The following is a 23,512-nucleotide window of genomic DNA, read 5'->3' as shown; positions in this document are numbered from 1 at the left end:
CACTGAACTACACTCTGTGTTGGAAAGTTTCTGCTTTGATCAGCCCAAAGTTTTCCATGGAAAATCATTTCAGTTACACTTGTAGTCTTCCCCTGACGTTTTACTGCATTGGAGGTGATAGTCACGATATAATGCAGAGCTCCAAGCTGCAGAAAAAAAAAAAAGTTTGAATATGTATGATCTGCACGGTGAAGGAGCCACAGTTTAAAAAAGCAAATGCAACTTTCTCCACAGGCTGTGCACAAGTGTGTGTTTGTATCCGTATTGATGTGTGCGAGTGTAAATGTGTCGGCCTTTGCATTATTTAATGCGGCATGTCGCCTGTGTCTCTAACCTGCTCACTCATGCTGTTGATACCATCCGGCCCGAGCAGGTTGACAGCCTGCTTCACCAGGTCCGTGCGTCCGCAGCTGAGCATACGGAAACCCAGGTCCTGCAGGAACTTTGCCTCAGTGGAGGCAGCATCCAGTTTCCTCGAGGCACAGAAGCAGTCATCCGTTCTGAAGGGCAAAGCACACAAAGTGATTCACAGCACAAGTCGACTCTTTGGAGCGTTTGCAATGCACCACATTTTCCCTAAACACCTGACAAGCTTTATTTTTCAAGACTGCGAGGGGGATGCAAGTTTTTGAGAAATGCACATATCTCTCCCTGCTAATATGACTGATTATGAGTGTTTTGCATGTGAGTGCACTTGTATGCCTGCTGGTATTTCGTATGTGCAGATGAACCGGCTGCACACACACATACACACACACGCTCTACAGCCTAAAGGCGGGGATGCATGCAGCCGTACCGGAGCTGGCGGGGCTCACAGTCCACTCCAGGCAGCAGCAGCCTGGCCGCCTGCCGAACATCATCGCTGTCCACAGAGAAGCTGCGTCTGTGTTCCGTGTGGACCACTGCCACACGCACCCACTCCATCAGAGGCGGCAGCACCAGAAAGGGCCTGTAGGGGGAGATGAAAGCACATGTTCTCTCCGCAACACACACACTGAAGCAAAAATCACACTGGGATACTTAGTGTGCTCAGGCACTGCCACGGAAAATCCACCTAATAGAGAATTTGCATATGTTACTGTAGTGATCTTTCCCAGCGTAGCAGATGTTTGAGAACAGGATGAACTTCGTCTCGAGGATTCTTAATATTACAGAGACACACTTTGATGTGAGGGAACCTTAACTGAGAGGGGATCATATGATAAACCACAGATCAGAGCAATAAAACAACACTTTTACTCATCTTATCTTCGTTCTACAGACGTGAAGCTGAAAAGAGTCACATTCAGGCTCGTGACAGTGTTTCTCTGAGCTCTACTTACAACATCAGCTTTTAACATGTGCTTTTTGTTTTCCATAAAGCATGTTTGCCATAGATTCCCGTTTATTTCTTTTTATTGTTTGCTTTAATCTGTCCATGTTTACAATTAATTAAGGTCTCGACCTTACTGTGCAAAGTGCCCTGACTGTATATTGTGATTTGGCACAATACAGATAAAACTGAATTGAATAGAATTTAACTTATTATTCATACACGAATAACTGATTCCTCTGCTTTCTATCTGTTCTGCATGACGTTATATTGTCTTATAAACATCAAGGGTGCTATCTGTGGACATAATGGATGGGGGGGTGTAGAATAGGGCTCCAACAAAGAGCATTTATTTCAGCTCAATGTCTGCCACAGTAAAGGTAGACTGTTTTTTTTTCAAAAGCAGGAAATCACCATCGCATGAGTGAGGATGAATTACAGAACTTCTCCTCCTGCCCACGTCTCTCTTCTCCGCAGCCACATGGAACCCATATGCATGAACATACATATGCATGATGCTACATTTTGACCTTTCGTTACTGTACTGAAATCATGTTGTGGCTATAAATACACACTTTAGTCACTTACACTATACAACCAGCTTTATGCAAAAACAAAATGACGCTCTGTCCAATATGGAAACAAAAAGCAGAGCGATTTTCATATGACTTTGTTTTATTCATCCTTATGGAGGATTTTTACTATTCATTGCTCATGTGTTAATTTGCATGCAGGCATATGGGATTTATTAAAATGCTTAATTTTCCATTTCCAAACTAAATGATTTGGAATAAAATTATGCTAATTTGACAATTTTTCATTAAATATGTTTGTAATTATTCTAAAACAGAATTCTGATTAGCATTAATAATATGTTGGGGGAGATAAAAAACGTATGCTGGTGGTGTGTGTTGTATGAGCGAGTACATGATGAGACTTGATCCGCTCCTCTGGGATTTACTGTTCAATACATCACCTTACAAAGGGTGAGTTAACGCCTGCTCTGTCTTTGACACAACCTCGGCCCACATCTGTCAATCACCGTTAATCTATCACTCATCAGTATTACTCCGACTTGATAGGAGGATCTTTTATTAATAGTTTGATCCAGGAGGAAAAGAAAAGCCTTTTATTTGACTCATTTCAAAGTAGCCTTGGTTCTGCAGATTTCATCAAAGCAGCGCACAACACCTAATCAAGAGGCAGGGAACGTGTGGTGGCAATACGTTCTCTCACAAGCCCAACGGAAACGCCAGGTCACAAGCAGTTCAAGGTCTGTTTCCATGTGCGCCCCTTTCAAGAATCCCAGTAAAGTCTGGACACGGAGGTTGCTGCAGTCTCAGGGCTCTCCCTAATTTTGGCTCTGGTGCTTAAATATGACTAAAACAAACACGAACATATGGGATTTACTTTACAAACAGTGATTAAAGCTAAAGCAGACGTGAGTCGGACACCAGGGACACACATTAGCTGATAAGTTGCTCTACTGCAGGCGATAAAGTCTGGAGCCCCGGAGGAGGACTGCTCAGGCTCAACTGTCAGGACTGTTTCCTACCTCTGCTGCAAGCTGACAAGGGTTTTCACCGAAACTGTAGGAAATACTGAACAGCTCGAGGTATAAGCGCCACAATGGAATATGATCAGTGAAACAAAGATGAAATAAAAAAGAGAAACAGCTCAGCAGAGAATGTGTGGACTCGTGTGGACTTTTCTGTGCTTTCCTGAATGGTGGGTTAAGTGTCCAAAAACAAAATCAAGGGAATTAATACGGAAACATTGTCTAATCCTTATGTCATTAGCCCTTAAGTCACCAACACAGTTGCAGCTGCCGCCCGATAATGTCCCACTACGTCAGTGGCAGTAATTATCAATACTGACTGAGCACATGTCTGTGCACGCTCCTTCCTGCTGCTCCTCAGGTCACCCGCAGGCCTCGTTCAATAGCCAGCAAGTCGACAATTCACTTATATAAAACTGTGCTTTCCTTCCAGAGGAAAACATCTGGTGTCTATAAAGTTTTACGCGGAGGTGAAAAGCCAGACAGATGCAGGAGTGAGAGCAAGCTGTAGATAACTGAATGAGAGTTTCCACTTTTTCATATCGTGGTCTCATGGTTTTCTTTCATTGTTGGGAGCATTAAATGTTTAATATTTCTACTGTCCCACTTTACAAGGAGCTGAAGTCAGATGATTTACTCAATTCCAGACACTTCTGTTACTTTACCTTGTTTTACAATATTTTTTTTCCTCACCTAACGTGCAGTTACAAGTGCACATCTATTACTGAACTCTATTGTGCTACGTTACCTCATTATATGATGCTTCTGCTGCATTTCTGCTCTTACTTACTTCTTGTTCCATTTGTGAAAACCTGAGATTTATATTTCTCTCACTCAAATGGGCTTTAAGCTGTTCCACAGTGTTGATGATCTCAGGTCCTGTACAGGGACTGTGATCCATTCAATGACACCAATTTTTTCATGAAGTCTTTTTCGGTCCACAAACATCTTGAACCTGAATTGAATCGTAAATGTGAATAGGTCTCTGCTATTTCAAGCTGATATGGAGCATCATTGTTACGGAGTCATGTCCCCCTGAAGACTGTAAGGTCAATATTTAACCTCTTTTAGCTCCAGTTTTGGTCTCCACTACCTTAAAATGCTGATTGAAGCTCTTTTACCACATGTATGTTTACTTTATTAAAGGAGCATTTCTTCCAATGTTTGTCGTCCCACAATATTCTGTTCATGAAATTGAATGAATTAAATTTCTTCAGCGTTGTAAGTTGTAAGTGTCCCTGGTTCAAACCACAGGTGTGAAGGCCAGTTGTTCTATGTATGTCTGTCATGAGCGAGACAGTCAAAACCGACATTAGTCTGTATTAGTCTATATCATAATATTTTCCTTCACTGTCTGTGCCATGCACTCAGCAAGTAACACATTCCTAATGAAGACCTCCAGTAATCACCTAAACAGCAGTTTTTAGCAAACATTACTCAAATGTAAATATTTTAACTGTGGATTAATATCAATTTTATATGTTATTTACTCTAGATAAAATATTTACAGCAGCAGGCTTTGTTGTAGGATTATCTCAAAATGTGTGACAGTGTCCAGGTTGAGGGTAATAAGAAGCTTATTGCTGAGGAATACAGACTTCCTCTTTAAATTTCATCACCGTGTTTGTGTCTCACCTTTCTGTTTGCAAGGTAACCTTGGACGGCTCAACATTGGGGTTCTCCCACTCCATCTGAGGGCAGTGCATGAAATAACACAGTGTGTAGATCGCTTCGGGCGCCCAGTGAATCACACTGCTCTTGTGGTGGACCGGCGTCCCATTGTTATGGTTCTTCATGTAGAGTGGCTGCAGGTGGTGCATGGCTCGGGACACCAGGTCACCTATGCACAAAAACACATGCATTAGAGGGAATCAGAAAACACTAGCAGCAAGAGGGGGATTTTAGCGCAGGCATATTCAGAGGCAAGGGAACAACAGGAATATTCTGAGCACACGGCCTTTAAAAAGACATCAGGGAATCATCCTCATTTCTTCCAGCCCCCTTAGAGTCGACTCTGTCAGGGGAAATCGAGAGTTTCCACAAAGCACAGTCAGGAAAAAGACAGGGTGGGTTCATCCCAGTCCTCACTGTGCAGCTCACAGAGAGAACAGAGTAGAGAGCAGTGAGAATAAGCACGCTCAGGACTATACGGTGTGAAGAATGAATATTTATGGATAAACATTAGCTACTCCAAACTACTCCCTCTGCATAATTTGCCAGTACTTTAAGGTCATCCAGCTGGGCTTGAGAAATCAAAGCTGGAGAGGACTCTGCTAATAAAAATTTGAATATTCTCCAAGTTTGGGCTCAAAAGAAAGTAAGCAGTTCTTGAAAAAAAGTACAGATCGTCTTTTAGCACAGCAAATTCATCTCATCAAAAATCAAGAGAGGAATAAGAAGTTTTCTTTCTCAACCCGATTGTTTTCCTGAAGTCATCCACAAGAGAACATTATGACCAAGTCACCTTAGTTGAGTTTGCAGACTTGAATAGCAAACCTGTATTACAGCAAATCAGATTTCTGATGCTTCTCCTTCACTCTAAATAAAGATGGATGATGAGTCTCCACTCCATCCTCCCACTATCCAGAAATGGAGCCATAATGTCCCAGATACCAACGCTGTCTTCTTGCATTTTCACCCTTGGAAAGATGGACAACACATCTCCACTTCCTCCCATCGCACAAAACTGAGGCTAAAATATCCCAGAGTTTGCACAGTATCGATCTTGGTGTGGAGCTGCTGTCTTGAGGTTTTGCCAATACACACGCTCGACCAATCGTGAGTCAGTTTCAGCTGTCAATCATGATGTTTGTCTTTATAGCATCAAATTACCAATGACCTACCAGAAAAATCAACTATGGACATTCAACTACCTAAATGATGGCCCATGCCCCATCTGCTAACATGGAGGAGGCAGGATTTATGAGCTATGGTACAGCCAAAAACGACTTCTACACGCACTGCACCATGACAAAATGTAATGAAGTCCACTTTGCATAATACGGTTTCTGGTCAATTTGAGCATTAGAGCATGATGGTACTCGGTTCCTCAGTCTGAATGAAGAACACTGCAGAGAACAGAACAGTATATCTGCCTGTACAAAACAGGGAACACACAGTGGACAATAGGATTTGTTTAGCATTAAAACTGGGCTGTGTGGCGCTTGCCAACATTCCATTTAGCCCCGACAATGTGAGAGATGAGTGTGAAAAGGACGCCTGACTGAGGGAAGAGCACTGAGGCAATAAAACAGTCAATCCCTGCACTGTCCTCTGGGAACACTGGTGCTGCACTGAGAGAGAGAATCGCCTACTGATGCAACGTGCAGGAAACATTATGACAGGAATGACCGACTCGTGCACAAACTCCGAGCAAGAGGTCTTCCAGTTTCCCGCCGTCGCTGTTACTCCTCCAGTCTCCGTCTCTTAATCGTACCATCGTTAACACAGATGAACTCGTAACCGTGGCCTCTGAGGTGGTTAGCAGCAGCTAGTTCTCGTGTCTTATTATGTCGACCTGTGACATTTTCTATGTTTGCAGAACAGAGCAGGATGCCCGGCTGAGGAGGAAGATTATTTCTAACAGTGAAAGAGAGCGGCAGCGGTGAAGCAGCAGCAGCTTAACATATAAAGTGAGAGTGCAGTGCAGCTCCTTCAGCAGGTCCATGCAGAAATAACTGCAGAAAACAGACTTAACCTCCAGCTAAGAGGGTTTGTTTCGGAGAAAACACGGAAGTGGAGCGGTTTGATAAGCTGAAACGTCAATATTCTTTTCATTACCTTTAATCGATACTCTCCATCCTGGGTAATTAATTCTGTACGCTAACAAGAAGAGCTGGAGAGGTGGAGCTGCAGCAGATCCTGCTATTCAAGTTTCCAGGGGCGGATCCAGTAGTGGGCCCAAGGCAGCTGAAATCTGATTGGCCCCGGAAGTTTTTTTTCTAACTAGTCACTCACTAATACTAGATGTATATGTTAAATGATGCGAGCGAGCTAACAGTAAACCAGGAATGACTAAAACGTGCACCTTACTGAATCAGGAATAGTGCATGGATGTTTGACATGTAATTGGCCCCTCTGTGTTAATTGTGGAAATCCTATATCCACCGATGCGCTCTTTGTTTTCAAGGCTTTAAAATCCATAAAGCAAAATCACACAAATATGACAGTTTCCATGCAGGGAACTGCTTTGATTCCAGAAGTGGCAAAGAACAACCGAACTGCTTATTGCATCAGAGTGTGTGAAGGCTGTTTAATATGACGCTCTTTGGAAATGTAGGAGGTACCTTTCATTCCTGATGAAGCAATTATATTCAGGCGTTTACAGTGAAATAAATACACAGTAACCAGCTTTAGCTTTTTTTGAAGGATGGGTCCACGATGTGCAGCTGCTGCCATCATCACAGTGTCTGTGGTTCAATTATTCGCCGCTTCGCAGTCATGAATGTGTTTAATGGTCGCCTGTGGCCATCCACACACAAGATGCTACTATTCCTCCTGCTAGTTCTGTCCATATCAGATAACATGGGGTGCACAAACATTATCGTTATGGAGCGGCTAATGTGAAAAGAGTCACTGAGAAAGAGAGACAAAAAAGAAAGGAAAAGGAAAAATCTGCTGAACTTTCTTTGAATATAAAACATCGTTGAAGAAACATAAAGATTCTTTTGTGATGCAACGAGTTAAACTGTCATTAAGAACTTCCTCATCATCATCAAGGACTTCACATCATATAATACAATTTAGGAACAGGCACACATCGTCCCTGGAGTCTGTCAAAGTCTTGATACCAACAAACATCAAGGTTTAATGATGTAATCCCTCCAAAATCATTGTCACTGAGCAGAACGCTAAAGATAAAAAAGTCTTATTTCCTATAATATTCTGCTGCTTTCGGCACATATGTGGTAATGTTGCCACAACAAAAAGATGTTTGATATGTATAAGTTAGCTGAGGGCAAACTGTTCTAAGTCCAACATGAACGACAAAGCATCAGATGAGACGCAAACAGGAAAATGAGCCCACATGATCTTTGAAATGGTCACGACTGGCTCCAAACTGTCTGTTGTCTGTTGGGAAATGTGGTTTAAGAATTCAAATTTTCTCTCAAGGTCCAATAATAAGGAATGATTATGTTTCCATTGTTTTTAATCAGGATTAATTGTGACAATGGCTGAATGATGGGAGTCTAATGCAGAGATGACACATGGGATGAGGAGTGAAAGGCTGAATCTTTACTCACAGTCCAAAAAACACAGGGACACAGTCCAGGAAAAAAAAAATTAAATCCCAAAGAGATGAGCAACAGTCACAAAGTCACAAAGTGAGACAGAGCATGTGTGTACTAGAGAAACTCTAGCTGCTTTCAGACATGCGCTGGACTCCGCAGACCCTCCGTACTTTCTCCGGAGGAGAGGGGGGTTGACGGCACTTCTACTACACGATGGCAATATTTTTTAGCTGTATCATAGACTGTGCATAAAAATGGACGTAGTTTAAGGATTCAGAAAGTGAAGCCAATTAAGAAGGGCCTTAAACCTGTGTTCTGTTGAATGACCAGCAGGGGGCAAAAAGAAGTCCATGAGAAAATAATTTATCGGTGAGATCATTTTCCTGAGGAAATACAGCCTGATGTTCACGTTGTTACTTGTCCAATTTAGACTCAAAAAGACGCTAAAGCACCGCATGCCTCAAAGCATGGATGTCGTATGATTGAAAGCTAGTACCGTCCAACGGGTGCAGGTCACGTGTAAGTGGGTGTGCAGTTTCCTTGATCTCTGTCAGGCTCCACCCCCTGCTCCTCCAAATATGGTAACTTCTGGTTTAAAAAAAACTCCAAGAAACTTCAGCTCAGAAACCAAAGCATGAGGTCACAGACGGGCTCCACTTGAGCTGTACAGATGTTTGTATGTAGAATTGTGTCTCTTGTATGATGACACAACTGCTGGTGGCACATCCTGCACCCTCCTGCCGTTTGAACTTGTTTCACTTTGTTGTGCTGATCGTTTTCATATTCTGTATACGAGAAAACCTCCATAAATGTTGTGTCCTTCATCCATCGGTGCTTCTAAGAATAAATCCAGTGCTATACAAACCACTGTGCAGAACATTGTTGAAGCAGAATGTTATTGGGTATGACTGAGCGATGATGACACACCAACAATCCAAATGATTGCCTTATTTACAATATGCTAATTTGGCATTTTGTCGGAGGAGAAAATTAGAAAAACACAAAGAGGTAAATCAGAGGGAAACCGGGAAAATCAAGTCTAAATGCCAGTGCAAAAGATTGTCCTTGAACAGGATGCAAATTTCACTGTGCTTGAGCAGCCAATGTCATTTCTATGCCTCTGTGCTGGAGACAGCTGTGGAAGGAGGCGTTATGTGTTCAGCTTGTCCCTCTCTTCGTCCACCCTCTCGTTCTTTTCAATTAGATATCTCAGCAACACCTTGAAAAATATCTTCAGATTTGGCACAAATATTCAGTTCAGGAGGAACTGATTGAAGCTTGGCGGTCAAAGGTCAAAGGACAAGGTCACCGTGACCTTTCAAAAATCAGTGACAGGTTTGCTTAGCCTTACATTTTGCCAGCGTATCGCGGGGCTGCTTTCAGACATTCAACACTTACTACTGTTATTAAATTGCTTCCCTCATTACAACTGTGGACAGACATGGACGTGATGCAGCTGCAACTTGTCGTGACCTGTGAACTGAGAAAAATCGAACTCTTGTCCGTCTTTTTTGCCATCGATTACTCTGTTTTTCTTTCCCATCTCGCTCTATTTCAAATATTCTCTGTGACAGCCTGTGCAATCACTGCTGGTTATTCTGCTATTCTCAATTATTCATTTCTCCCCCAGCTTGAGCCGTGTGTCAGTTTGCAGATCCTATATAGTTATTTACAGAATTCCTCTTCTCCACAGCTGATAACAAAACCGTCGCACTAAGCTCTGCTATTATCCATCGGCCGCTCCGTTGTCTGCTGTTTGCAGTGTCAACACAACAGAATGAGTCCTTGCTTGGCCTCATCAATACAACATGGCCGGAGAACGGCGGGTGATATGCCTCGGCGCTGCACCCTCCACCCCTCCCACCTCGGTCCTGAGAAAACACACACTGAAGAAAACTGGCTCTGTGTTTATTTTGATGATAAATGTTTACACTAGATATATAGAAAATATTTTCCCGGCCTTGTCTTGACAGAGCGTGGCACGACAACAGAAACAGACCCTACAGTCGAGATTCCACTTGAGTTTTTTTCTCATCAAAAACATTGTTATGCGCATCAGGAGTCAATCTGTGTTCGAGAGTGAATTTGTTTTTCGTCTCTGCAGCTCTCAGATGTGTTTTCCAAAAATCAGCTGCAGAGAAACCAAACTGTGCATCGCCTCCAATGAGCATCTTGATTCTGTGATTACTTCTGGTTAGAGTTAGGTTTGGATTATTGTTGTGTATTCAGATTTAATAAAAGTTTGTCATGAAAGTTTCTGCAAAAATAGAAAATGAGTTAAAAACTCAAATGATGTTTTGCCAACTTTGGTTGTGATGTATTGTATCTAATTTATGATCGAGGACAAGAGGGTAAAATATAACTATTATGCAGAAAACCTATCATTGTCATGTAAAATGACTTTGTATACTGCATAAATGCATTTAGAAAGCATTCTGATGCCCATTATTTTTTGAACAATGAATGCATCGTGAGGGAACAGACATTCAATTAACTTTAAGAGGACTTGAGTGAAAGCATAGTCAAACTTATGAGCTAAAATAATCTTTTTTAATTCAATGGCTATGGTTCACTATAAGTGCTTACACTGACAGCACTACAGCCACTGAGTCACCTTCATATAAATACTGTAAACACATACACAGCATGATTATCATCAATTATCTATTACGCTACTCCTTTTTGAAAGCTTGAATTTAGATTGTCTCATTAATGGTAGGGTTGCATGGAAAACTGGACTTCTAGCAGTTGCCGGGCTGTGGACGTTCATGTGTTTAGGGAGCGAGGGAATGTTATGAATCGAATATTAACTACACATCTCTGTATTTTTACAAATCTGATTTTCATTATATTTCATTGTCTATTTTTTTCTATTCTATTTCTATCTCAGTATTCATCACTCTTCTTTTTGGTCTGCCTCATTTTGACTTTGTATTCCACAGCATGGGATCAATAAAGCTTCCTGTGTCGTGTTGTATTGTGTCGTGTCGTATCTTATGATGAAAAATAAAAACATGTGCTGGTTGTTGGGTGGGTCATTCTGCTCGAGAGCCTCTGAAACACCAGACTAATTTCATCTATTGTATCAGATGGTTTCAATACTGCTTCAATGCTGAGTTTCAGTCCAAAAACTAAATTCTGGTTATACAGCATAGAGCATTTCTTTGGCATGAAAATAGTCGAATTCAAAACTTTTGAATATTGTCCCGAAATACCAGGTGTCAGCAATTTCAGCTAAAATCCACAGCTTCTCACTTTCCAGATTTCCATATTGACTGAAGACTAATACACACACTGACTTTTAATGCATTTTTCCAGGGAAGTTCCCTGAATTCAAAAAGCCAAACGATGTGGACACTAAAACATTATTTTCATGTGACATTTCATGTCAATTCAAAAACACTGAGCATCTTCCCTGAGACAATCCGCTGGTAATTGCCTTGCTAAAGGGCAAACTGACTGCAGGGTGTATTGAGGTAGGGTTCAATGATGGTCACGTCTCCACCCAGAGGTGATCCGATGATTAGGTCCATACCAGACGAGCGGCAGGTCCAAAATTTGACTCGCGGCCGTCCAAACCATTTACTGCATGTCACTAACCTGCTCTCTCTGTCCTGTCTCTCCGTCACTGTCTATTACAAAAAATAACAAACACACACAACAACAGAGAAGCACACAGATGACTCACTGAGTTCAGAGATGCTGCCCACTCGCGTTGCCAGTAAGCACTGTTCAACGGAGCGCAGCTCAGACTGACTATAGGTGTTTCCGTCTCCGCTCTTTCCTGCTCGCTGCTGCTGCTGCTGCTGCTGGTCCCTGTGAAGAGTCAGACCCTCAGGTAGGCTCAGCACACCTGGAAGAGAGAGAGAGAGAGAGAGAGAGAGAGAGAGAGAGAGAGAGAGAGAGAGACATTATTAGTCTTGATTTGTCTATTATTTCCAGAAATATCCGTCTGTCCGTCTGTGACATCTCAAACATCATTCATCTTATCTGCCTCACAGTTCAACATATCGGACTGATGCAGACCCCACATGTGTACAGCAACAAAGTAATTCACTTTTATTTTATGAAAAACATTGACTATAAAATCACTACAGATAATCCAGGTAGGATGAACGTGAAGTTTTCTAACTTCACAATGGAAAGTCATTGTTGTATAATGACAAGGAATAATTCTGAAGTAGCTCCAGAGCATAGGCAAAACAACCAACCTGTTCCAAAGAGGCAGGTTTACCACAGCGCTCGTTAAAGCAGATATAGGTTAAATGAAGTTATTTGTTCTAAACTGTGATTCTTCATTACAGGACTCAAGGAGAATTTAATAATGTCCTGATATTTCCCTTCATTCATTCGTCACAGTGCTAAAAAATAGGATTACTGAAGATATTATTGAAACACAGCATGTGTAAGTGAGAGAAACAATGATGAGAGAAACAACAGAAGCCATGCAGGGTAGAAATGATGTCTCCTAGTTGAGCTTGTCAGAGGTTTGTCCCAGAGGTAATAACGTGTAATATTTCATTATCCACACCTCTGGATGTTAGTTACTCTTCCTCGCTGTGAGGGGGAAGAGGCAGACCGCTCTTTGTCCACTCAGCTGACAGCTTCTCATTCCTCTGCAGCTTTGTGCTGCCGACCTTTCACTCTTTGCAAGGTGGCCACTTACGAAGAAAAGGCTGAAAGCAGCGACTCAACTCAGCCACCTAATCACTGTGAAAAACATCTTTGCTTTTAGTGGCTCCACTCACTTCATATGCTGCTAATTTAATGCACATGCAGCCTGCGGCAAAGGTGACATTCTTCATTCTTCTTATAGAGTGATTCATTTCAGTTTTCACTAATGAGACCAAAGGAAATTGAAAGTAAAGGACTGTATGAAAGGTGTTGGCAGAGTTTCAGAAAACAGGGAGGGTTATGTTACTTCCCACTGGCTGAATAGAGTTGTTAAGTTTTTGGAGTTGAATAAAATCAAACAAAGTGACAGTGACAGCTCTATAAATGAAAGACTGGCAGAAACCGTCTCTATAGTTTTTCTTCATTCTCTAATGTTTGCCACTACTTTGATTCATCCATCCATTATCTGCGCCGCTTATCTCTTGAGGGTCGCAGGGGAGAGTCGGAGCCAATCTCAGCTGATATCGGACGAGAGTCTCCAATTAACTTTACCCATTCTTCATGTTGTTAAGCAAGAAAGAGAAACTCCACACAGGAAGACCCCAGCTGATTAGGACCAATAACCTTGTTGCTGCGAGGTGACAGTGCTAACCACCGCACAATTAAATCAAATTCAATGAAAAGGATTTGTATAGCACCAAATCACAACAAAAGGAGGGAAAACTAATCTTTTAACAAGAAGGAACCTGAAGTAGAACTGGACTCTGTGTGGGCGGCCGTCTGCCTCGAGCTGTTTGCCTCGAGCTGAGGCAGAGTTAGCAGCAGAGGTATGTTAAATTAATTTCTCTGCAACACCTACATCACCGTAGCTTGTGGCATCAGGTCTTGAAGCAATCTGGAGCCGCAAGAGGGTTTATAGATTTTACACTTTACTACATTACAGAGATTATGTTTTCACCAATTTCCATTTATTTGTTCAATTATTGATTGAAAAGGGATTATGCAAAAACTACTAAACAGATTTCCACAAAACTTGGCGGAGAGATGGTGCCTGGGAAGAGAATACATTTTTAAAGTGATTGCACGATATTTTATTTTCACTTTCTTTATGACAATTAAGATTATCAGACCAATATTTTATATTTCTACTACACAGTCACGGGTAGGATTGGCCTTGTTGGAGTTATGAGGGCATTTCTAGATTTGCCTATGTAGTAGCACTCCTCAAACCAATGAAAAGAAGCAAACTGGTGAAAGTTTCATCATCTTAAAGTTTTGTGGAACTTTTTCTGCAGTAATATATATCAGTGGTATTATTCTCTATGTTATTTGAGTTATATAAATTTGAGAAACCCTGAGGCACATGCAGTTTTTCTCTTTGTCAAAGAAAGTGTGTTCTGGCTTTGCCTTGTGTAAAAACTGAGATATTAGGTTCAATTCTCTATATACGGTATGTTCATAGAGAAATGTGGTTAATTAGTATGTAACACTTCCTTTGAAAAAAAAAACCTCACACTTCTTTTAATGTACTGATTTAAAAGGCGTGCTTGTGATTAAACTCTACTTTTGTGACCAATGAAAAACAGTGTGGCAAAAACATCTGGAAATTGGTTTCTTGATAATAAGTCACAGTTATTTTGCTTATAAACCTGCACAACAGCTGCTTCCAGAGCAGCAGCAGCCGTGGCCCCATCTCCTACATCTCTGTTTGGGTCTGACAACTCGAGTCTGGAACAAAGAGCAGGAGACAGCACCACCTCCTGCTCCGGTGTCAGGTGTCCTGCACAGTTTCCAGCCAAAGCTCCGGAGAAGCCAACCAGCTCAACTGTGAAGAAAAGAAACTTTCTTTTCTGTTTCTGCAGGACCTCGTCAGCAGGGATTACTCTGAAACACCTCCTCTATTATTTTTATTGCTCACAATGTGCCCTCTTTGGCAACCTCCAGGAAATCCATTAAAACCATTTGAAGCAGCGGGAGGGCAACACTGGCACCTTCCTGCTCGTACTCTCATTTCAAACAATTATACACCAGAGTAAATACCACGTTCAGAGCGTGACCACAGAATTCACGACCCACCTCTTGATGTGCGCACACTAAAGACCCCCAGGTGGGATTTGGCAAAATATTACACTGCAGGCGCCATCATTTTTATAACTGGATTAAGATTTAAAAAAGGTCTCTTTCGCTTTAAACTTGTCTTCACCTTCAACATGTTTCATTCATTTATTTGTCTATTTGATTTTCTGTTGGAAGTTTCTCCGGCAAGAGTATCAATAATACACGATCGTCCGAATGAAGACATAGGATCTGGTACTTGTAGAAAAAGGTCAAAACTAACGGAAAACTTAAGGAGGGAAAGTTTGGAGAAAAACAAATCAACTTTATCTTTAAAACTTTATCTAAGGATATTACCTCGGACAAAGCTTCATCCATGTGCTGCATAGCAGAAATAACAAGATGATGCTAACAAGTAGTTAAACAGTTTTATCATTATTATTATATTATTATTTCACATTGAACTATGCATATCTACCATTTGTGCACCAAAAAGATCACAATAATCATGCCATGAATTCAGTGTAATCTAAAAGGGCACTCAGTAGAACACATATGTCAACAATCCCCTTCAATTCAATGAAGCTGCACAAAATTTCACTTAGTCCCCAGAATGTCAAAATGTTCTCTTCAAGATCAACGAATGACTCCCTGCAAAATCAGTGAGAATGTTGAAAAAGGCACAATCTCACTATGTTTAACAAAGTGAAAAACAACGACCCCTGATCTGGCGTCCTTCCACCAAGTTTTGTGAAAATCAGTTTTTGCATAATCTTGCTTCACACAGTGTTGAAAACACAACCTCCTTGGTGGAGGTAATTAAATAGTCCTGCTATTGTGTACATGTAAGCTTACTGCCACAGGAGGCGTTATTATGAACTGGTTCTGGTAACAATGGCTGGACAACATAAACATTGTTCCTGTGCAACTGGAACGTCATTAACTCGGATTATTTGGGAGCCATCGATGCCGTTAGTTTCACCAGCATCGTTCCTGCTGTGTCTAAATATCTGCTTATGAATGAATCTATTGCAGAAAAAACATGTGAATAAAAACTCTCACTGTTACACTTCAGCTTTAAACTGCTCAGCTCCTTAACCTTGGTTCAGGGGAATAACCAGCTGACAGAGGGGGGCTGGATGCTCTCAGCGTGGACTGAGGCAAGGTGAATCACTGGCTCTCTGCGTCCTAATGCGAGCCACTGTCTGCCCTCAGGGAGGAACTGATGGAGCTCTTACATGCCAGCCAGCGACTATAGCTGCTCCCTCTGTGTGTTTGTGTGCGTGTGTGTGTCATGACAACACTTGTCCTCTGTATCTTCCTCATGATTGTCATTGAACCACAACAATCGTCAGGTTTTTAAAGCGAAGTTTAATTGTTTGAAGTTGTTTCCAATGTCCATAATCGGAATGACAATACATTTGGTTATTGTTTTGCTGATGCATTTTGGTGTGACTTGATATCGAGCACCTGCTTCTCTTTAAGTGGACCAGTCCTGTTTGCCATATGGCAGCTATTCAGTGTCGCAGAGGAGAGAGAAAGGAGAGGAGAGGAGGCTCCAGGCACGACGCTGTCACTGGAGAAGAAGTAATGAGTCCAGCAGTTGCCATTAAGATGTCACTGAATGCACCTTAGTCATATTCTGTGATAGGCAGCTGCATTGAAAAGATCCAGTGCACGGTCAACTACACTTAATTCCTCGCCGTCGTTCACCTCTGCCAACCAGTGACTCTTCAAATCCATGTCTGTGTCTCATTCAGCATATGTGAATGGAAATGTATCTAGTGTATTTTTGCTATAATAAGTGAATGAATTCTTGATTATCCAAAATGTGTGTTCTGAGGTAAAAAAAAAAAAACAACCTTGACCCAGTCCAAGTGAATGTTTGAGCCAAATTTGAAGAAATTTCCTGAAGGTGTTTAAGAGATATCATGTTCATAATGCAATTACACTTTTACAACAGGGCTAAAGGCAAAACGTCAAAGCTAGTTTCATGTTTACACTTTCCTACAGCTGTGTCTTTGTGTTAAGCTACGATACATGAGAGTAGTAAGAAAACAAATACCCTGAATATCTACTATTGCTTTTATGTGATATTTAACAGAGAAGAATCAGAAACTAAAACTTGAAACTAAAAGGAAAATACTTTTGAATCTTGATATCATGTTCCATCATCTTATGGAGATTAAATAACACAGACGCTGTGTATGAATAAACAAACGTCACAATGTTATGAGGTCACGTTTTCACCCATGACCGTTGGTTGGTTGGTTTTTTCTTTGTTTGTCAGCAGAATCGTGCAGAAACTACTGAACAGATTTCCAATAAACATGGTTGAAGTACACAGGCCAAGAGAGGACGACACACAACAGCTGATTTGTTGTTTTTTACATTTTCACAGAGAATAATTCATAAATCTGAAACATCAGACATATAAATGGGACTGACATCTACAAGTGTGCAATTTGGGGCAGATCCAAACAAAAATTCTGGAACTTCCAGAATCAAATGTAGTTTCAAAAGGAGGGCTGTTGCCAGAGGTATGCGCTCCACTGAGTGCCATTCTTGTTTTTCTTTGGGTCTGTCTGTCAGAGGGCAGACTGCTGTAGTCTCTATTCTTCCGTGTCTCAGGGTTGACTGGAGCAGTGGGGCAGGAACGCTGACCTCGATGTGGCTCCTACCCTGCACTTAAATCTATTTCAGAGCGACACAGAGAGTAGAGAGCACTTCCCTAAACATACTGCAGATTGTGCAAAAACACTGGCGTCGGGTTTCACAGGCAGATAAGATGCAGCAGAGTCGAAGCTGTGCATTGAAGCAGGACTCTGATGAATGAGATGTGAGATCAGACCTGAGTCATTGATCGGAAAGAATTAAAGAAAAGATGAAAGAAAGGGGGGGGGGGGGGTGACGAATGCAAACAGCTTGATGCAAATGTGATAGCAGAGAGCGCCATCGTGGCTCTAAGGGGTTAATCATGTTGTTACTGTACATGCATCACAGTAGTGCTTCCCCACTCTATGCTGCCAGGCCAGATGGCTGCCATATGCACCGTATACCGCCGAGTGATCATACAGGGCGACACAGCAAGATGGAGAGTGGGAAACGTGTGTGTTATAAAGCCTTTCCTACTCTAAATGGCTGCTTTATTCATTCTGATTAATCTTCGCCATGTGTCGAGCTGCTGAGGCGTGAATGTGACACTGTGTTCGTCAGAGAACTTGTTTGTGTACCTGACTGTAAATCTCCAGAGGTACAGTCAGGTTTTGGGTTCTCAGGTGACTACAGTACGGTTGGAGGAAGCCATAAGTCTTTTAATGGGTTAGTCCGGCTTCAGAGGCATAAAGGAAGACTGTACAAGTCCGACTCCAGTGAGAAAATACATGTACGTGTGCAAATGTCTGTTTAAATTAGAAAACTACAGAGGGAGACATGCATGAGAAAACTGTATCAACCACAAACACATGAACACACACACGCTAATACACAGTCACACTTGAACATGAGCTCATAATGCCGCCTACAGTTTCAAACAGCTAATTGAGCAGTGGCGTAAAAATGTCGTATGATGCAGAGAGCTTCTCGACACTGACCAAGACGAAGGGCACAGGAGTCGGGACTGCTGCGCTCTAAGACACAGTTGCTTCAGTTGCTGCTTGTTCAAGCAGTTCGGGACGACCGAGGTCTTGGCCGTCAGAAAACTCTGGAAGCGAGACTACTCAATTTAATACGACAAACCCAAAACCCAAAAGTATTTATAATAAAAAGTCTGAATCCCTGCCGCTCAGTGTTTTGTTGAAGTGTAAACTACTTCTACTAACACATTCTAAACTGAATATTTCAAAAGTGAATGTGATGTATTGGTCCTTTACTGTCGCCTGGGAGGTCAGAGGTCAGACTCAGATACACAGACACTGCAGCGAGGCTCAAACCATCCCGGGAATCATTCTGTCACCCTGCTGCCCTCCACCGTGTTTTGGTTTCACATGTCATGTGTGAACGCCGCGTACAATCTTTAATTAGATTAGATTTTCCTGACTGAAGTCCCACCTCTTCATTGACATTCGTTGAAGCACGTCCATCAGACACCAAGAAATCAGGAAGCAAACAGACGGAGCAATTTCACAGTCTGATTCAGTGCATTCAGTGTTTGCCTCTGTTGGCAGCCCTTTAATTATGGAGCTGTATTATTTTCTTAAGGGAAATCTATTTAATTTACAAAATGAATTGTGTAAAAGTTATGCTTAGCAATATTTTTGCATTAACAAAGGGACAACTAGATAAAGGTAATGAGGAAGGGAGTCACTAATTAACCCTGTCTCTTAGAAATTATGATTCTTTGCAACTACAATAATGTTTTGCAAGAAACATAATTGCAACAAAATGAGGACATGTGGTTGATTTCCATTTCAGGCAAATCGTGAATATACTGATACCGAACATACCGGTAAAATGTTCAAAGACTTTTGATTCAGCTCATTCTTCTTCAACTTAATATGTGAAACAAAACTTTAGTGTCTTCATACACAGTTTGAATACTTCTGATATATATTCTAATTTAATTCTCTGTATTGTTTACACTTAAATCATGGATTGGTCCTTTAATTTTCACTTCAGTTAACATCAATGACAAAAAGAAAGAAAGAAAGAAAAGAGAGAGAGACTGTAGACAGGTCTGCTGGATGGCAACACATAGGAACTAAAACCAAACATGAGACAGATGTGAATAACCAAGCGCACACACACACACACAGACACAGACACACACACACACACACACACACACACACACACACACACACAGTACTTCTGACGGGTGACAACTAGGATTACACAATTGTCTCCAATCAGAGGGAAACCAGCCTCCCCTGCAGGCCGTGTGTTATTCCACCCGAAGGTACCAACTCTCTCACTATTATTTCTTTCTTTTCATCTGGTTTCTTCCATCAAGGGTAATAAGTCTGAGCGTAACATCCATGAGTCGCACTCCTCCCGCAGGATGCTTCCCAGACAATACTGGCAATCAACAGCAGCAGGGAAAAATCTGAAGTCACTGAGCCATAATCTCTCGGCTCACCCGGCAATACCTTCGCACGGGCTTCTGGGAGTGTCTTCAAAAGCAGCGCTGCAGTATTTTCTCCCTCACAATTATCTCATATAATCTGATATGTGGAGGGAGGCAAGGGGAGAAGTGGGTTTTTCAGGAAAGTCAAGGACGGAGTTCGCTGTGAGTTACGACTCCGAAATATATATGAAACACCCCTGAAACAGACAGAGCAGTCCGACTAAGCAGCCATGTTCTGAAGTAATTGCTCATTTAGCACTGAGGGCACTGGAGTAATTAAAGGATATGACTAATGACGTAAAAGATGAGATTTGCTGCAGGGGGATATTTTAAAGTGGTGACATCACATCGAGCTGCACTGGGAGCTTTTAAGATCTCGGACATGAAATCTCAGCAACATAAATATGAAGCAACTTGCAGAGTAAATAAGACGGTAAATCCTCTGTCTGCCTGTGTGACGGTGGCTCCTACATCTGCATGAGTGTGTATGTGTATGTTAATTATTGAATATTTCTGCAACCCTGAATCTGGACAAACTGCATTAATCTGCAGGCTCTGCTGCTGCTACTATCACTACTATTGCTCTTTGACCACGTTGACCACACGTCAGCTCTAAAGCACAAGATTCATTGTAAGAAAGACGACATGTTATAGATAGTGAAACAAAATTCCTGGATCCACCCATTTATCCAAATCCACTTGAACATATTATTTGTTCTTCCTTTGGTCATGCCCCTGCTTTCCATGAAATTTGAGGATAATTGGTTTTGTATTTTTTGAGTAATCCTGCAGAATGAAATCATAACCTTCTTGGCAGAGGTAATGAGAGGAGGTGATTCAGAATATTCCCAGCAAAAAATTCCAGAATGTCCTGGATGTTCGGAGCAATGACGAATAATGACACCAGTGTTTGTAAATCACAGTTCAAATAGTTTTATTCTATTTAATCTTTATTTGACCAGGAGAAGTCCCGTTGAGATTAAAAATCTCTTCTTCAAGGGGGTTCTCATAAAGACAGGCAGCAAAACAACAAACTACGAGTTTAACAGGTAAAAAAACAAGACATTCAGAGTTCCAATAGCAAAACAAGGATTTAGATGCAAAACAAACTAAACGGTCAAAAACGTCAACATCCCAGCGATTCAATTTCCTGGAATTTTAAAATGGAATTAAAAGCATACAATGAAATCAAATAGCGTTGTTTTAAAACGTAAAATATTCCAGTCTGATGGGGCTGAGTACCTAAACACCCTTTTGCCAATCTCCGTACACAAGTTTGGTACAGACATGTTAAAATCCATCACAGAAGATGCTATAAGGGCAGAAAGAGCCCAAGAATTACCTTGTGTATGACGTTAAGCCAGTGTGAGCGCCTGCGTGTTGCAGAGTAAAGCTCACAACGATGAGTCAAAGCTTTGCAGTCGGTGATAAAACGAAGGCCAGCGTGGTCGGCTGTATCGATCAAATGCAATGCCTGAGCAGAGGCATACATAGATCCCCACAGTCCAGCAAAATTAAAAATGTAGCAGCAAGTCTCTTTTTCACATTGAAAAAAAAACACAACTTGTTTCTAAAAGCCGTTTTTTTTTTACCAAGCTCTGAACATGAGGCTTGAAAGTAAGGGATTCATAAAGTATTTAAAGATATTAACCCTCTCAATGAATTTACAGTGAAGAATATGAAACATGTCTTGTTCCAATATTGACACAGTTAGAGGATAACATACACGTCGAAGGAAAGGAATTACCCTACTTACATTCTGCCATAATTATGAAAAAGTAAAATGACAATATCAAATAGAATAAAAAAGTTTTATAGCCTATTATGAATTTCATATATCAATCAAGCAATTCCAATCTTGATTCCTAGGCACTCATATGATTTAAATTGTTTATTTTTTTATATATTTCTGTTACTTTTATGTCTAAATGTTACACACACATTGACACACATGCACCTGGATGCATCATAATAATCCATAAAGTATCAAAACTGTTGATCACAAAATATATCTCCGCTTTCCCTCGGCTCCTCCCCGGAGTCCCGAGTATGCAAACTGGCGGAAATAATCTGATAACTGCTGCCAACCTGGCACACAGGCCTGACCCCCCCGCCGTACTGTGCGTCACTGCAGAATCATGTCAGGAGCGTGCACCACTCTCTCGTTTCTCATTTACTCTCTAAACGCTGGTTTGTTATACTCACAGTGGGCAGGAAAAACTGAATTATCAGCCACCTGCAGGATAACACCCTGCACAGTGGAACCCTATGAATCTCTCTCTCTCTCTCCTCGTGCACCTATTTCATATAAAATAGAATAAAAACACAATAAGATAAGACTTTATTAATCCCAAAGGAAACTCACAGTGATGAATTCAAATGAGTGCATATGCCCAAATCTGCATATTTATTGCACACAGCATACTGTAGAAGGTTTGATTCCTGGTTTGTCCGGGGTCTCTCTGTGAGGTGTTTGCATGTTTCATCTCTGTCTCTGTAGCTTTTTTCTCCGTGTACTCCATGCTTCCTACCGCGGTCCAAAGACATGTAGATTGGAGTCAGGTAAACTGGAGACTCTAAATTGTCCGTAGGTGTGAATGTGAGTGTGAATTGTACGTCTCATACATGCTGACCCATCCCTGCCTCTCGCCCACAAAGGATAAGCAGTGTTGATAATGGATGGATGGAATCAAAGCGGTGACTCTTAACAGTCAAAAAACACACTTTCCCATAATATTGTCATCGTTAACATCAATGAAAAAGCTTAAACTTTGGTTTTTCCGTGAGTGATGATTCATTGCTCCTCCCTGAGCTGTTTTGTGATGAGAGTCCAGCGATTTAAGCGGCATCGAGCTCCCCATCGCTCAGTAATTGTTTAACTCACCTCGTGTAATCTATCATTCTGACTTTGCAAAGTGGCTGCGTGTCGCACAGATACTGACTGGAAGTGGGCCATGCCTGGCAGAGAGTGATGAGGCCCGGGCCTGTGTGCCGCTCCCTGTTGCTTCTCCCTCCCTACAACTCCCCTCCAGCACTGACCCCTCCTCCGGGGGGGGGGGGCGCCCCTTACTATTCAGGGAGTTCCTTCAAATGGCGCTCCCTTTGATAATGTAAGAGTTCCCCTATTGGAAATGTGATAATTCAATTCTGAACGATGCTTCAAACCTCAGGGGAGGAGCCCCGGGACCTCAAATGTAGTTGGACAAAAAAAAACAATGTCCCCTTTGTTAAATCTTGTAAGTGAACGATTACACTATATTAAGGGTGAAAACTGGCCAAGCTGTAATTGAGCAATTTGCAATATCACCCACTAAATCATGCTTGTCTTCCTTAAAAAAACATGTCCTCTCACACTTGTATTCCATAACATTTAAGAGGCAGAACCAGCCTCCTGCTTCATTAACAGAATTAAGCAAAACACACAATCTTTCGGACAGGCACACGTTCCCACAGCAGGATTGTTATTGCAGGTTCAAACTGTCACAGCCTGCACACCAACCGTACATCCCCTTTAACGAAACACACAAATCCAGCCAAAGAAAATATTGAAGGTATCGTATTTTGGACGTCTGCCCCGCGCTGACTGACTCCAGTCAGCTGCAGGTAGACTGGGTCTCCCTCCAGCTCCTCCGGGTTCTCCCCCACATGTTTTCCCAGCCTCCACTTCAGGCACACTG

The 23,512-nt window shown here is 41.7% G+C and overlaps 1 protein-coding gene across 4 annotated transcripts in view; it reads right to left on the bottom strand.

Moving 5' to 3' along the window:
- Positions 1-23,512, bottom strand: part of btbd11b (BTB (POZ) domain containing 11b) — a 70,970-nt gene that overhangs the window by 10,192 nt on the left and 37,266 nt on the right. For all 4 annotated transcript variants that reach the window (XM_020102178.2, XM_020102177.2, XM_020102176.2 and 1 more), the window contains 4 exons: positions 11,790-11,954; positions 4,506-4,710; positions 797-949; positions 335-500 (listed from right to left, as the gene is read on the bottom strand). In XM_020102178.2, coding sequence (XP_019957737.1) covers positions 335-500; positions 797-949; positions 4,506-4,690 — 504 coding nt within the window. In that variant the 5' untranslated portion in view covers positions 4,691-4,710; positions 11,790-11,954. The remainder of the gene's footprint in view (positions 1-334; positions 501-796; positions 950-4,505; positions 4,711-11,789; positions 11,955-23,512) is intronic.

Source organism: Paralichthys olivaceus, chromosome 7 (assembly GCF_024713975.1).
Source record: "Paralichthys olivaceus isolate ysfri-2021 chromosome 7, ASM2471397v2, whole genome shotgun sequence".
Lineage (NCBI taxonomy): Eukaryota > Metazoa > Chordata > Actinopteri > Pleuronectiformes > Paralichthyidae > Paralichthys > Paralichthys olivaceus.
This window is presented reverse-complemented; position numbering and strand designations above follow the sequence as displayed.